At 44.4% G+C, this 16,937-nt stretch overlaps 1 protein-coding gene across 1 annotated transcript in view; it reads right to left on the bottom strand.

The window, feature by feature from the left end:
- Positions 1-16,937, bottom strand: part of fbxo41 (F-box protein 41) — a 281,022-nt gene that overhangs the window by 62,602 nt on the left and 201,483 nt on the right. Inside the window, exon 8 of the mRNA XM_063047244.1 lies at positions 12,486-12,638. Coding sequence (XP_062903314.1) covers positions 12,486-12,638 — 153 coding nt within the window. The remainder of the gene's footprint in view (positions 1-12,485; positions 12,639-16,937) is intronic.

Here is a 16,937-nt window from a genome sequence, read left to right as displayed (position 1 = left end):
AAGTTATGGTATTGTTGCACTGTTGTAATCATATGTTATAATTATGTGGTTTTGTCAGTTTTTTCAGTCTTGGTCTGTCCTGTGTTTTGTGATATCAGACCAGACATAATGTATCATTTCTTAATGCCTACATTACTAAATGACAATAAAAGAGGCCTACGTGTCTTCCTGTGAAATATTTACTCCTCATGTATATAAAGGATGTAAGTAATAAAGTCAATTCAATTCAGATAATGCTGAGCTTTTATAAGACACTAGTCAGGCCACACTTAAGAGTATTGTCAACCGTTTTCGACCCTATATCTCAGAAAGGATGTGCCGTCATTGGAGAGAGACCACAGGAGGTTCACGAGGATGATTCTGCGAATAAAGGTGTTGTGAGGAGCGTTTGGCAGCTTTGGGCCTGTACTCATTGGAATTTAGAAGAATGTGGGTGGATGTGGAGGGGATGCTTCCTCTGGTGGGGTATCTAGAACTAGAGGGCACAGCTTTAAAACTGTGATGCTGCCCTTTTGGCCAGAGAGTAGTAAATCTGTGGAATGCTCTACCACAGACTGCAGTGGAGACCAAGTCCGTGCATATATTTAAGGCGGAAGTTGATCGTTTCCTGATCGGTCAGAGTATCAAAAGATTGGCGAGAAGGCAGGTGTATGGGGTTTGAGTGGGATCTGGGGTCAGCCGTGATGGTACGCAGAGCAGACTCGATGTGCTGAATGGCCTAATTCTGCTCCTATGTCATATGGTCTTATATTCTGGAAATACAGAAGGGGATAGAAACCCTGAATTTAGAGGAGGCAGCAGATAATTAGATAAGTACAGAAACTGCTCTTGATGTTTTTAATTACAGGTGTTTGGAGATGATTGGGATTGGAATACTAGTGATGAGTGGCCTCATAATGGTCGGAGGCTCTACTGAAGATTGCCTGCACTACAAACGAATTTATGAAGGACTGAGATGAGATTGTGAAAAGGAAATGAGACTGTTGGCTGTTGACGTTTGTGGTTGATTGAGGGTGATATGGGAAAAAGATTGGAGTACGAGGATAACAGTGGGACATCATGCTTTATTGTGAATGCAATGGTATTGTTGACATAGACACAAATCAGAAATAAGATTATAGATTATCATATGCCTCAGGTAACTCAAACCCTGTGGCCCTGGAGCATTAAGGTTTTCCATATATACCTTAGTCCATAGTGTGAATGATGACAACTGATACCATAACTATCACAATACCAACTGTTGCTAATCCTTTATTGTGTGATGAGGTTCAGACTGACAAAGGGAGTAAATTTGGTTCCTGTCATCGAAAAAGAGAATATTAGGTTTATCTGGAGGATTTAATTAAGAATGGGTTAACAGATTGTGGATTTGTTTCTTATGATATACTGTATCTATCTTACCTGTCAATACCAGAATATTTCATTTAAGGCAGAACGAGACAGTTATTTACCGTAATGAAGCTATTATAAGACAATGAGATGAGCCGTCCAAGACTATTAAAGATGATGTGGGTTTTGCTAATGAGGTTGTGTAGAATCCATCCCTTTTGGGAGTGAAGTTTGGAACATGGAATATAGAACATAGAAAATCTACAGCACATTACAGGCCCTTCAGCCCACAATGTCACAATGTTGTGCCGACCATGTAACCTACTCCAGTAACTGCCCAGAATTTCCCTAGCGCATAGCCCTCTATATTTCTAAGCTCCATGTAACTATGTAAGAGGTTGATAAAAGATCCTATTGTATCTGCTTCCACCACCGCTACCGGCAGTGCATTCCACATACCCACCACCCTCTGTGTGAAAAACTTACCCCTGACATCCCCTCGGTACCTATTTCCAAGCATCATAAAACTATGGCCCCTCGTGTTAGCTATTTCAGCCCTGGGGAAAAGAGTCTGGCTATCCACACGATCAATGCCCCTCATCATCTTATACATCTCTATCAGGTCACCTTTCATCCTCTGTCGCTCTAACAAGAAAAGGCCAAGTTCACTCAACCTATTCTCATAAGGTACGCCCTACAATCCAGGCAACATCCTTGTAAATCTGCTCTGCACTTTCTCGATAGTATCCACATCCTTCCTGTAGTGAGATGACTAGAAATGAACACAGTATTCCGAATGGGGTCTGATCAAGAGCTGTAACATTATCTCATGGCTCTTGAACCCCATCGCATGGTTGACGAATGCCAACACACTATACACCTTCTTAACAACACTGTCAACCTGCACAGCAGCTTTGTGTGTCCAATGGACAAAGAAGCCAAGATCTCTCAAATCCTCCACACTGCCAAGACTCTTATCATTAATATTAAATTCTGTTCTCAAATTTGACCTACCGAAATGAACACTTATCTGGGCTGAACTCCATCTGCCACTTCTCAGCCCAGTTCTGCATCCTATCAATGTCCTGCTGTAAACTCTGACAATACTCCTCTCTCATACCACTGTAATTCCACAACACCCCCAACCTTTGTGCCATCAGCAAACTTACTAACCCATCCTTCTACTTCTTCATCCAGGGTATCCTGTGGATCAAAAGAGGGAAATGTTGGCCATGATGGATTTGAAATATGGAAGAAAACATCAAACTCAAATGAGTCCAGGACAGTGGAAGCCGACGTATCAACTAAATTTGTTCCTGCCATGTTGAATGCCCAAGAGGTGGCTTTTTAGAGCAGTTTGTCGTACAGCCAACTAGGGGATCAGCTAAACTGGACTGGGAGCTATGTAATTGAACTGGAGGAGGTTAGGGAGCTTAAGGTAAAAGAACCCTTAGGGACTAGTATTTACAACTTGAAATTTGATAGGAAGAAAGTAAAGTCTGATGTAGCAGTATTCAGTGGAGTAAGGGAAATTACAGTGGTATGAGAGAGGAGTTGGCCAAAGTAAATTGGAAGGAGCTGCTGGCTGGGATGTCAGCAGAGCAGCAATGGCGTGAGTTTCTGGGAAAAATGACGAAGGTGCAGGACATGTGTATTCCAAAAATGAAGAAATACTCAGATGGTAAAATAGTACAGCCGTGGCTGACAAGGGAAGTCAAAGCTATCGTAAAAGAAAAAGAAAGGGCATACAACAAAGCAAAAATTAGTGGGAAGATTTAGGATTGGGAAGTTTCTAAGAACCCAGAGAGCATAAAAAATCATTAGAAACACGTCCCTACCTTAGAACTATGACCCATATGTCAGAGCTGATAAGGAGGCAGACCTCCCAAGGGGATGGACTATGCAGAGGGATGCTAGTGACCGGGATCCTGTGAGAAGGGGAGCAACCGATATTGTCTGTTACAACTGTGGTGAAGAGAGACAGTTCAGGCGGGAGTGTGAACCACTGGAGAGTGAGCCCTCGGGTACCTAAGCAGGGAAATATGTCGGGAAACTTAGAAGAGATCCAGTGAGGGAACAGCCTGGCGTCTCGGGGAGTGGGGGAGCACGTTACCAACAATATATCAAGGAACACCCTAAAGCAAAAAGCCTTATTCCTGAAGGCTTGGTGGGGCCAAGCTCCAGTGTATCGCTACGCATAGAGGGTATTTATGCCAGAGCCATACTTGACACAGGGTCACGGGTCACTTTGCTGTACTGTATTTGACACACTCAGCGCACTAGAGATCTGGGGTCTTAGTATGGGTAATGATCCATATGCCGGTGACTTGTTGTTGAAGCTGGAGTTTTCGGAGGCAGATGTGGGAGTAACTGAGGTCCTTGATATATTAGTGCTGGTTTGTCCGATCCTGATGAGAAGGACGGAGTTTCAATTTCTGTGGGGAAAAATACTCCTATTGTGAGGAGACTACTGGGAGCCTGCAAGGAGAGAGTTGGAGGGAGCTTTCTGAAAACCTTTTCGCTGCTTTTGAGGAAGTGTGTGGCCACACTCGGCTGGATAATGAGCTTAGACGAGGGACTGTGTGGTTCACCCAGTCAAAACCAGTCATGTTACAATCTGGTGAAGTAGTGAGAGTGATGGGAATACCCAAATTTCCCGGAATGCCTGAGGGTGAGACCCTCTTAGTGGATGCACTGGAAGAGCCTGAGACCGAGGCCCTCCCTGTGGATACTCCGGAAGACCACAAAGAGGAGTTGGGATTACCTGCTGGGATACTGGTGAGGCCTGAACTGCAGAAGCCCTTGATTGTACAGGTGAACAGGATGGCAGTGAGTGTCAGGAACACTACGAAGAGGGAGGTCACCTTCAAGCGAGGGATACCACTGGCACACCTCTTCCCAGTGACGGAAATGTCTAGTGTCCCTGTGAGACAAGCCGGGGAGAAACTCTTTCTGAAAAATGGGAAGTTGACTGCCAAGTCATTCAACTTTGGGGATTTCCTGGTACCTGTTGGTTGGAAGAGGAGGTTGGTAGAGAAGATGTTGAAGCTGGAAGATGTCTTTTCTACTGACTAGTGTGTTGTGGGTTGTTCCAAGAGCATTCGCCACACCATCTGGGTGACCAAGGACACCCCGTTCCGAGAGAGGTCACAGTGACTGGCACCTGCAGAGGTGTTCAGCAGCATTTGTGTAAGCTGAAGGAAGCTGGGATCATCACTGAGGTCAGAGGCCCCTGTGCATCCCCAATATTAGTGGCCAGGAAGAAGAATGGGAAGGTACGGATGTGTGTGGACTGTAGGACTCTGAACAGGTGTATCGTTCCCAACCAGTATACAGTCCCGAGGATCGAAGACGCAGTGGTCTGTCTGAGTGATGTGAAGTAGTTCAGTGTGCTGGACTTGAGTGGCTATTATCAGATCCCCATGAGTGAGGCTGACAAAGAGAAGATGGCATTTATATGTCCACTAGGATTCTTCCAGTTCGAAAGATGCCCCAGGGCATACCAGGAGCCCCTGCGATTTTCCAGCATGTCATAGAGAAAATGGTGGGGGATATGAACATGCTTCAGGTATTGGTGTACCTGGATGATTTCACAGTGTTCGGGTCCACCTTCGGGGAACATGAAGCAAGGCTACTGAAGGTACTGGGCTACCTGAAAGCTGAAGGATTAAAACTTTTCCTGGACAAATGCCAGTTCTGCAAGACACCTTGTCAACTATGTTGGGCACATAGTCTCATAAATCAGAGTGGCTACGGATCTGTCTAAGATAGAGGCAGTGACCACAAGACCGAGGCCCCAGACTGTCAGTGCTTTGCGCTCATTCCTTGGGTTCTGTGTGTACTATCAGAGGTTCGCAAAGGACTATGCGAAAGTGAGTCACCCTTAAAATCAGCTTCTGTTTAGTTATCTCCCCTTGGGGAAGAAAGGGAGGAGGACATGAGGAGAGGAGGATAAAGATTATCTTAACCCTTCAGAGTCTTTTGGAGCGAGATGGGATGGAAAATATGAAGAGTCCTTTCAGTCGCTGAGGGAGCTGCTGAAACAGGTGTGCTGGCTTTTGCAGACCCCCAATTGCCGTATGCACTGCATACAGATGCGAGCAGAGAGGGCTTAGGGGGGGTCCTGTATCAGGATCAAGGCACAGGATTGAGACTTGTTGCATTTGACAGCTGGAGTCTGTCACCCTCTGAGAAAAATTATCCCACGCACAAATTGGAGTTCCTGGCAATGAAATGGTCTGTGGTGGGTAAGTTGAGTAACTACCTCTATGGTGCCAAATTTGAGGTGAGGACAGAGAACAATCCCCTAATTTATATCCTGACCTCATCAAAATTGGATGCCACAGGCCATCAATGGTTAGTGGCGTTGTCTGCATGTGATTTCAGCCTGAAGTACTGGCTGGGAAGTAGGAACATTGATGCCAATGTAATTGTCCCAACGTGTGCATAAGGGGCTGGACAGGGACGGAGAGTGGCAGAGCGTTCCTGCCCCAGGGGTGAAAGCCAAGTGCCAGTTTGCCATCACGGTGAAGGCAGAGGAAAGTCAGGGGCAGGAATGAGTGGTAGATCAATTGGGAGCTTCTGATGGTCCCATTCCACAAGCTTACTGTAACCTGACTGCTCTGAAGACAAACTAGTTGCTGGAATTGAATCCTGGGGAAGTGGCAGCTGCTCAGCGAGATGACCCGGGCATCGGTACCGTTTGGTGAACGGTCAAAAAAGAAGACATGGTCAAAGCAGATAGGACGAAACATGCTGTGGTGTCTCCATTACTGAAAGAATGGCCAAGATTAGAGTTGAGAAACCAGGTCCTCTACCAGGTCACGTTGCTTCCAGACCAGCCTGAGTGCTCTCAGCTGGTTCTGCCTGAGAATTATCGGAGGATTGTGTTGAAGTTGCTTCATGATGATTCTAGCCGTGTGGGGGGTTGACAAGACCTATGGATCTCTCAGAGATCGGTTCTACTGGCCCCAGATGAGGCCAGAGAAGTCATGCATTCAATGTTTATGGAGGAAGACGCTGTCTATGAGGGCCGTTCCATTGTCCCACTTGCAGAGTGCGGGGCCACTTAACCTAGCATGCATGGATTTCCTGTCAATAGAGCCAGATGCCAGCAACATGGTGAATGTCTTGGTCAGAATCAGGTTTATTATCACCAGCATGTGACGCAGAATTTGTTAACTTAGCAGCAGCGGTTCAATGCAATACATAACATAGAAGAGATAAAAAAGAAATAACTAAAATAATAATAATAAGTAAATCAATTACAGTATATATATTGAATAGATTAAAAAACGTGCAAAAAACAGAAATACTATCTATTAAAAAAAGTGAGGTAGTGTCCAAGGGTTCAATGTCCATGGGGGGGGGGGGGTCGTCACGTGATGATGTGGGATTGAGACGTGTAAATCCAGCTCTCCCGTAAAAAATCAGCAAAGTACCATTTAAACAAAGTAAAGTTAATAAATACTTTCTGAAAACTACTTATAAACTTCGTAAGACTACTCTATGATATGCCTCGTAAACCGCAACAGAAGAAGTCTGTTGTTGTGAAGTCGCCGCGAGATGGGAAGGGAAAAGGGCCTACTGTAGCGATGGAGCCTCGGATTCAGATTGGATCTCCTTCGGAGGAGACGCATTTTATCTCTGGCGTAAAAGAACAGGGAGCAATGGCGGCGGTAGCGGTCTCTCGGAAGAAGGTGCCGGAATTGCGCATGCGCAAATCGACACAACTTAAACTACAAGAACCGATGGCCACCGCAACTGAAAACCACTCAGAGTCAGAATTGGATACCGCAGGGAATACAGATGAAGAAGAGGAGGAAGAACTGGAAGAGACTGGAAGTAAAGGAGATGACGGAGATATAAGAGAGGCTTTATTGCAATTAACAGCTGAGCTAAGAAAATTAAGAACAGAGTTTAGAGACATGAAGATGTGCCATGATAAAGCTATGAAAAGACAGGATAAAATGGATAAGAAACTTCAGAAGATGGAAAGAACAATGGAGCATATTAACGATAGAGTGGAAAAAACAGAAAATGATGTACTTGTCTGGAACACGGAAAGAAATCGACTCTTGGAGAAAGTGGACGTGTTGGAAAATTTTAGTAGACATAATAATCTTAAAATTGTTGGTCTTAAAGAAGGTATAGAGGGAGATAATCCAATAGAATTTTTTCAAAGATGGATCCCGAAAACCTTGCAAATGAAAGAGGAAGACCGATCAATTGAAATAGAGCGGGTACATAGAGCTCTAAGACCAAAACCACAAGATGACCAATATCCATGATCAATTTTAATAAAATTCTTAAGATTTCAAGACAAAGAAAGGATTCTACAGGTGGCTGCCCAAGCTGCCAAGAAGAGAAAAGGGCCACTGATGATAGAAGGGAAGAAATTTTTTTTTACCCTGACATAAGTTATGAACTTTTGAAGAAAAGGAAGAAATTTAATCCAGTGAAAAAAGCCCTATGGGATCACGGTTATCAATTTATATTGCGTTATCCTGCAACCTTAAAGTTTTTTTGCCTGGTGGAGAAAAAAAGATTTTTTGACGATTACCGGAAAGCAGAGGAGTTTGTACGAGATTCTTTGAATATTCACCAGATACAAGAACAAACCCAGGGGTCTGAGATGGTTTGAAGATGAAGACTGGATTAAGGATTAGGCCTGTTGGATTTTTAGGCGGATGAATATATAAATATATTATTAATTATATGAGGGAGGGGAAGAAAGGTTAAAATTTGAGGAATATTAGCTGGGAATAATGACATTAATTTTTTAAATATATATACAATTTTTTGTTATGGGGAGCTGGAAGAAACACTGTCCAATCGCTATGTTATTCATGTGTGCAAACGTGGCAATAGTCACAACCCGCACAATGGAGGGGGGTAGTGTTGTGTATCTTTTCATTCACAACATTAGTGGGGGAGTATTTTGTTTTTTCTTTTTTTGCCTGGATGATTGGAAGGGAAACACATAGCAACATGGTGAAGTTCAAAGAGATTCCCCACGGAACTATGAGAGTTGAGAAGCTAAGTAATGTTTTAGACTTTAAGAGATAAATATGAAACATTTTTGAATATTTGGAGCCTTTATTTACAGCTCCGATGATAAAGATCTTGGTTCCTTGGGGAAAGTAACAAATATATATTAAGTTTATTTTTAATCCCATGGAGTATGTGCAAACCTTCCAATACTCAGGCAGTTTTTTTTTCTTTTTTTCTTTTCTCTTTAGGTAGGAGTATATATCGGGGGGGAGAGGGTTAAGGGGAGGGGGAGGGTAGATATTATTTTTTCATGTATTTACTTTGAAAACTCAATAAAAACTATATTAAGAAAAATGTTCATTTAGGAATCAGATGGCAGAGGGGAAGAAGCTGTTCCTGAATGGCTGAGTGTGTGTCTTCAGGCTTCTGTACCTCCTACCTGATGGTAACAGTGAGAAAAGGGCATGCCCTGGGTGCTGGAGGTTCTTAATAATGGATGCTGCCTTTCCTAGACACCCCTCCTTGAAGATGTCCTGGGTACTTTGTAGGCTAGTACCCAAGATGGAGCTGACTAGATTTACAACCCTCTGCAGCTTCTTTCGGTCACGTGCAGTAGCACCCCCCCCCCCCACCCCGATAACAGACAGTGATGCAGCCTGTCAGAATGCTCTCCACGGTACATCTGTAGAAGTTTTTGAGTGTATTTGTTGACATGCCAAATCTCTTCAAGCTCTTAATGAAGTATAGTCACTGTCTTGCCTTCTTTATAACTGCATTGATAGTAGGCACCAGTTTAGATCCTCACAGATCTTGACACACAGGAACTTGAAGCTGCTCACTCCCTCCACTTCTGATCCCTCTATGAGGATTGGTATATGTTCCTTCATCTTACCCTTCCCGAAGTCCACGATCAGCTCTTTCGTCTTACTGACGTTGAGTGCCAGGTTGTTGCTGTGACACCACTCCACTAGTTGGTATATCTCACTCCTGTACGCCCTCTCGTCACCACCTGAGATTCTACCAACAATGGTTGTATCGTCAGCAAATTTATAGATGGTATTTGAGCTATGCCTAGCCACACAGTCATGTGTATACAGAGAGTAGAGCAGTGGGCTAAGCACACACCCCTGAGGTGCACCAGTGCTGATCGTCAGTGAGGAAGATATGTTATCACCAATCCACACAGATTGTGGTCTTCTGGTTAGGAAGTCGAAGATCCAATTGCAGAGGGAGGTACAGAGGCCCAGGTTCTGTAACTTCTCAATCAGGATTGTGGAAACGATGGTATTAAATGCTGAGCTACAGTCGAGGAACAGCATCCTGACATAGGTGTTTGTGTTGTCCAGGTGGTCTAAGGTCATGTGAAGAGCCATTGAGATTGCGTTTGCCATTGACCTATTGTGGCGATAGGCAAATTGCAATGGGTCCAGGTCAGTGCTAAGGCAGGAGTTCAGTCTAGTCATGACCAACCTCTCAAAGCATTTTATTACTGTCGATGTGAGTACTACAGGGCGATAGTCATTAAGGCAGCTCACATTATTCTTCTTAGGCACTGGTATAATTGTTGCCTGTTTGAAGCACGTGGGAACTTCTGCCCGCGGGAACTTACGGATCACTACATCAGTTATGCGCGAGCCTTCCCTACCAAAGATCAGAGGGCGTCCACGGAGCCCAAAGTGTTGTGGGAGAAGAATTTCATTTATTATGGGCTCCCCAGGGGGATACATAGTGATCAGGGATGGGATTTCCAAAGTATGCTCATACATGAGCTACTGAGTACGCTTGGAGTCAAGAAGTCGAAGACTACGCCTTATCACCCATAGGGTGATCCCCAGCCCGAGAGGTTTAATCAGACCTTTTTAGACACACTTGGAACCTCGGAGATCAGCAAAAAGAACAAGTGAAGTCGACATATTGGACATCTGGTCCATTGCTACAACTGTACACAAAATGAAGCTAACCGGTACTCGCCATATTATCTGATGTTTGGGCGTGAGGTGAGGTTGCCCATCAACCTCTTTTTTGGGACTGGCGAGGAAGACCTACCACCGAAGACTTATCTGAAGTACAGTATGTGTCTGATAGGAGAAGGGAGCTGAAAAGGGCTTACGAATTAGCTGAAGTCATGACTACTAAGCAGAATCAAGGAAATAAGAGGAGGTATGATCAAAAGTTTAGGTTCTCCCACCTCATGTCTGGAGACCGAGTCCTCATAAATAACTTGGGGCTACCTAGGAAGCATAATTTGGCTGACTGCCGGGCGGCTATGCCCTATGTCGTGGAGAGTCATATGCCACAGCACCCACACAAACAGGGGTTTGGGGTGGGAGAGCACCTCAATCTCACGAGTTTGGGAGGGCCGGAGTTTGTCTTCCCTAGACTTACACAGCCAAGGAAACCACGGGGTTTCAGTTATAACTGAAGATTGAATAGGTTGGGACTTTATCCCACTGAGGTTGGGATAACACAACCAGAGGTCACAGGTTAAGGGTGAAAGGGGAACAGTTTAAAAGGAACATGAGGGGAAACCTCTTCACTCAGAGGGTTAGGGGAGTGCTGCCAGCACAAATGATGTGTGTGAGTTTGTTTTTAACATTAAAGAGAAGTTTGGATGATACATGGTTGGTAGAGGTATAGAGGGCTATGGTTCTGGTGCAGGTCGATGGGAGTAGGCAGATTAAATGATTCAGCACGGACTAGATGGGCTGAAGGGCTGGTTTCTGTGCTGTACTTTTCTATGATTTGACAACACTAAATGGACCTGCAAACACCACTTTGTCCTCAGGTTCCCTTAAATATTTCACCTTTCACCCTAAACCCATGACTTCTAGTTCTACTCTCACCAACCTGAACAATAAAGCCTCTTGCATTCGCCCAGTATGTATCCCTCATAATTATGTATATTTCTATCAAATCTTACCACATTATCCTCCGCTCCAGGGTATAAAGTCCAACCTACCCAATATACCCCTTTAACTCAGGTCCTCAAGTCCCAGCCTTGGAGCGACAGAGGATGAGTGGTGACCTGATAGAGGTGTATAAGATGATGACAGGCATTGATCGTGTGGATAGTCGGAGGCTTTTTCCCAAGGCTGAAATGGCTAGCATGAGAGGGCACAGTTTTAAGGTGCTTGGAAGTAGGTACAGAGGAGATGTCAGGAGTAAGTTTTTTACGCAGAGAGAGGTGAGTGTGTGGAATGGGCTGCTGGCGATGGTGGTGGAGGCAGATATGATAGGATCTTTTAAGAGACTCCTGGATAGGTATGTGGAGCTTAGAAAAATAGAGGGCTATGGGTAACCCTAGGTAATTTCTAAGGTAGGGACATGTTCGGCACAGCTTCGTGGGCTGAAGGGCCTGTATTGTGCTGTAGGTTTTCTATGTTTCTATGTAACATCTGTGTAAATTTTCTCTGCATCTTTCAAGCTTACTGATATGCATTCCACACAATACTCTAAATTTGGCCTCACCAACATGTTACACAACTTCCACATAACACGACCACCTCTTTGTTGTCCTTATCTCTGGAGTCCTACTCGTTAGTCTCTGCCTCTAAGCAGTTAGAAGGAATACAGCCAGATGATCAAAGCTCCCCAAATGCTGTCTGGGCATGGAAGAAGGGGCGTTTCTAGCTGGAGAATAACGGTGGCTGAGTGTGTTGGGCCTCCTGGTGCTGTTAATGATAATTGGCCAGACAGTTCTTCAACAAGCCTGACTGAAGTCCCCAACAATGATTTGAAAGGTGTCGGAGTAAACTGCTTCTTGTTTGTTGACCTTGGCACTCAATACTTTCAGGGCTTGCTTAACATTTGCCTTTGGCAGTATATAAACTAAGGTCAGGATCACAGTGGACTCTCTCAGTAAGTACAGCAGTTGGCACTCAATAATTGGATGTTCCAGGTCAGGGAAACAGGAGTGCAGTAAAACCACTATGTCCAAGGACCACATCGACTTTAACAAGAAACACAAACCCCTACCTTTTCCCTCTTTCAATCAGCAAGTAAATCCAAGTGAATTTTGCTTTTAAAAGCCTTTAAGCATCTCCTCAAAATCTATTCTACATATTTCACTCCATAGCTGTTGTAATGAATAACATTTAAGTCTGTTTACCCAATTATTTCTCCAGTCAGGTCAGCTATAAAACAAGATCTACTTTACTCACCGATAAGTTACTGCTTGAAGTGCGCGGCAGTAGCAACTTGCCAACCAAAGTGAACGGTCAGTCAGTACGTTTGGACAATGGGAAACCTTCAGAATTAGGAGATTGCTGCCAGCAGCCTTCAGCAGGGATTCCAGTCCTGTCTCCAGACAGCCACTGGCGTCACAAAATAAAACACATTTGGTTGCCTTGAGAAATTAAACTTAATATTTCTCCTTAATCTAAATCTTAATTAACAAAGGAAACTCTTCATGCAAAAGTTAAAAGTGGAATTGTTTATTATTGTCACAGGACTGAGGATGGGGCTGTTGGTACACAAACAGAGAGAGTGTGTAGTGACGCAAACCTGAGGAAATCTGCAGATGCTGGAATTTCAAGCAACACACATAAAAGTTGCTGGTGAACACAGCAGGCCAGGCAGCATCTATAGGAAGAGGTACAGTCGACGTTTCAGGCCGAGACCCTTCGTCAGGACTAACTGAAGGAAGAGTTAGTAAGAGATTTGAAAGTTGGAGGGGGAGGGGGAGATCCAAAATGATAGGAGAAGACAGGAGGGGGAGGGATGGAGCCAAGAGCTGGACAGGTGATTGGCAAAAGGGATAAGAGAGGATCATGGGACAGGAGGTCCGGGGAGAAAGAAAAAGGGGAGGGGGGAAGCCCAGAGGATGGGCAAGGGGTATAGTGAGAGGGACAGAGGGAGAAAAATGAGAGAGAGAGAGAGAGAAAGAATGTGTGCATAAAAATAAATAACAGATGGGGTACGAGGGGGAGGTGGGGCATTAACGGAAGTTAGAGAAGTCAATGTTCATGCCATCAGGTTGGAGGCTACCCAGGCGGAATATAAGGTGTTGGACAACAGAATTGTCCATCTTGGCTCTTGGCTCCATCCCTCCCCCTCCTATCCTCTCCTATCATTTTGGACCTCCCTCTCCCACTCCCACTTTCAAATCTCTTACTAGCTCTTCTTTCATTTAGTCCTGACAAAGGGTCTTAGCCCAAAACATCGACTGTAACTCTTTCTATAGATGCTGCCTAGGGTGTAGTGAGACTGTCAGGAAGGACAGGCAGATGACAGGGCAAAACTGCAGTCAGTAGAGTGAGTTGCAGAGAAAATTGAAAAGGGGGATAACTACAGATTTGAATGCATGCAATATATGAAATAAGATAGAAATGTTGGATAGATTTTTGCATAGTAGGGGAATTAAGACTTATGGGAAAAAGGCAGGTGGGTGGAGATGAGTGCATGGTCAGATCAGCCATGATCTTACTGAATGGTGAAGCAGGCTCGACAGGCCAGATGGCCTATTCCTGCTCCTATTTCTTACGTTCTTAAGTTCTTATTGGCCAGTTAGTCTGACCTCAATGGTTTGAAAGATGTTGGAGACTATTGTTATGGATGTGGTTTTGGGGTACTTGGAGGCTTGTGACAAAGTAGACTGCAGTCAGCATGGGCTCCTCAAAGGAAATTATTGCCTGACAAATCTGTTAGAATTCTTTGAAGAAATGCCATACAGTATGGACGAAGGAGAATCGGTTGATATTGTACTTGCATTTTTGGAAGGCCTTTGACAAGGTGCCACACATGAGGCTGCTTAGCAAGCTATGAGCCCATGGTATTACAGGGAAGATTCTAGCATGGTTAAAGTAGTGGCTGATGGCAGGAGGTAAAGAGCAGGAATAAAGCTGCTGGTCCACAGGGGTCTGTGCCAGGAAGGCTTCTTTTTACGTTATACGTCAATGACTTGGATGACAGAATTGCAGGCTTTGCTGCAAAATTTGCAGACCATAAGAAGATAAGTGGAGAGATATGTGGTTTTGAGAAAGTACAGAAGCTACAAAAGACAAAGACAGATGAGGAGAATGGGCAAAAAATGGCTGATGGAAATATAGTGTATAGTCATGCACTTACATAGAAGAATTTAAGACCATAAGACATAGAAGCAGAATTAAGCCATCTGGCCCATCGAGTCTGCTCCGACATTCAATCATGGCTGATCCTTTTTTACTATCTTCTCGTCAACCCTAGTTCCCGGCATTCTCCCCATAACTTTTGATGCCATGTCCAATCAAGAACCTATCAAACTCCATCTTGAACACAACCAAACACCTGGGTTCCACAGCTGCATGTGGCAACAAATTCCACAAATTCACCACCCTTTGGCTAAAGAAATTTCTCTGCACCTGCTTTGAAAGGGCGCCCCTCTATCTTGAGGCTGTGCCATCTTGTCCTAGACTCTCCCACCATGGGAAACATCCTTTCCACATCTACTCTGCCTAGGCCTTTCAACATTCAAAAGGTTTCATTGAGAACACTTCTCATCCTTCTGAATTCAGGAGCACAGAACTGTTCACAATACTCAAGGTGAAGCCTCACCAGTGCCTTATAAAGCCTCAGCATCACATCCCTGCTCTTGTACTCTCGACCTCTTGAAATGAATGCTAACATGGCATTTGCCTTCCTCACCACCAACTCTACCTGCAAGTTAACCTTCAGGGTGTTCTGCACAAGGACTCCCAAATCCCTCTGCATCTCAGATTCTTGGATTTTCTTCTCATTTAGAAAATATTCCGCACATTTATTTCTACCACCAAAGTGCATGACCATGTATTTCCCAACATTGTATTTCATTTGCCACTTTCTTGCCCATTCTCTAAATCGGTCTAAATCCTTCTGCATCCTACCTGTTTCCTCAATGATACCTGACCCTCCACCAATCTTTGTACCATCTGCAGACTTGGCAACAAAGCCATCTATTCCATCATCTAAATCATTTATATACAGCATAAAAAGTGGTCCCATCACTGACCCCTGTGGAACACTAGTCTCTGGCAGCAACCAAAAAATGATCCTTATATTCTCACTCGCTGCCTCCTACCAATCAGCCAATACTCCAACCATGTCAGTAACTTTCCTGAAATACCATGGGCTCTTAACTTGGTAAGCAGCCTCATGTGTGGTACCTTGGCAAAGGCCTTCTGAAAGTCCAAATATTCAACATCCACTGCATCCCCTTTATCTATCCTACTTGTAATTCTTCAAAGAATTCTAACAGGTTTGTCAGGCAGGATTTTCCCTGAAGGAAACCATGCTGACTTTGTACTATCTTGTCCTGTGTCATCAAGTACTCCATCACCTCATCCTTAACAATTGACTCTAACATCTTCTCAACCGCTGAGGTCAGGTTAACTGGTCTATAATTTCCGTTCTGCTGCCTTCCTCCTTTCTCATAGAGTAGGGTAACATTTGCAATTTTAGAAAGATAGAGAAATAGAAAACCTACAGCACAATACAGGCCCTTTGGCCCACAAAGCTGTGCCAAACTTGTTCTTAACTTAGAAATTACCTAGGGTTGCCCACAGCCCTCTATTTTTCTGAGCTCCATGTACCTGTCCAGGAGTCTCTTAAAAGACCCCATCGTATACACCTTCACCACCGTCGCCAACAGCCCATTCCACACACTCACCACTCTCTGCATAATAAACTTACCCCAGCTATCTCCTCTGTACCTACTCCCAAGCACCTTAAACCTCTGCCCTCTTGTGGCAGCCATTTCAGCCCTGGGAAAAAGCCTCTGATTATTCACAAGATCAATGCCTCTCATCAGCTTATACACCTCTATCAGATCACCTCTCATCCTTCGTCGCTCCAAGGAAAAAAGGTTGAATCATTAGTCCTGACGAAGGGTCTCGGCCTGAAACATCGACTGCACCTCTACCTAGAGATGCTGCCTGGCCTGCTACGTTCACCAGCAACTTTTATGTGTGTTGCTTGAATTTCCAGCATCTGCAGAATTCCTGTTGTTTGAATTCACTCAACTTATTTTCATAAGGCATGCTCCCCAATCCAGGCAACATCTTTGTAAATCTCCTCTGCATGCTTTCTATGGTTTCCACATCCTTCCTGTAGTGAGGTGACCAGAACTGAGCACAGTACTCCAAGTGGGGTCTGACCAGGGTCCTATATAGCTGCAACATTACCTCTCGGCTCCTAAATTCAATTCCACGATTGATGAAGGCCAATACACCATATGCCTTCTTAACCACAGAGTCAACCTGCACAGCAGCTTTGAGCGTCCTATGGACACAGACCCCAAGATCCCTCTGATGCTCAACACTGCCAAAAGTCTTACCATTAATACTATATTCTGTTATCATATTTGACCTACAAAAATGAACCACTGCACACTTATCTGGGTTGAAATCCATCTGCCACTTCTCAGCCCAGTTTTGCATCCTACCAATGTCCCGCTGTAACCTCTGACAGCCCTCCACACTATCCACAACACCCACAACCTTTGTGTCATCAGCAAATTTACTAACCCATCCCTCCACTTCCTCATCCAGGTCATTTATGAAAATCACAAAAAGAGGAGGGGTTCCAGAACAGATCCCTGAGGCACACCACTGGTCACCAACCTCCATGCAGAATATGACCCGTCCACAACCATACCCCCC

The sequence above is a fragment of the Mobula hypostoma genome, chromosome 4 (assembly GCF_963921235.1).
Source record: "Mobula hypostoma chromosome 4, sMobHyp1.1, whole genome shotgun sequence".
Lineage (NCBI taxonomy): Eukaryota > Metazoa > Chordata > Chondrichthyes > Myliobatiformes > Myliobatidae > Mobula > Mobula hypostoma.
The sequence above is the reverse complement of the archived record's forward strand: the minus strand, read 5'-3'. Positions and strand labels throughout refer to the sequence as shown.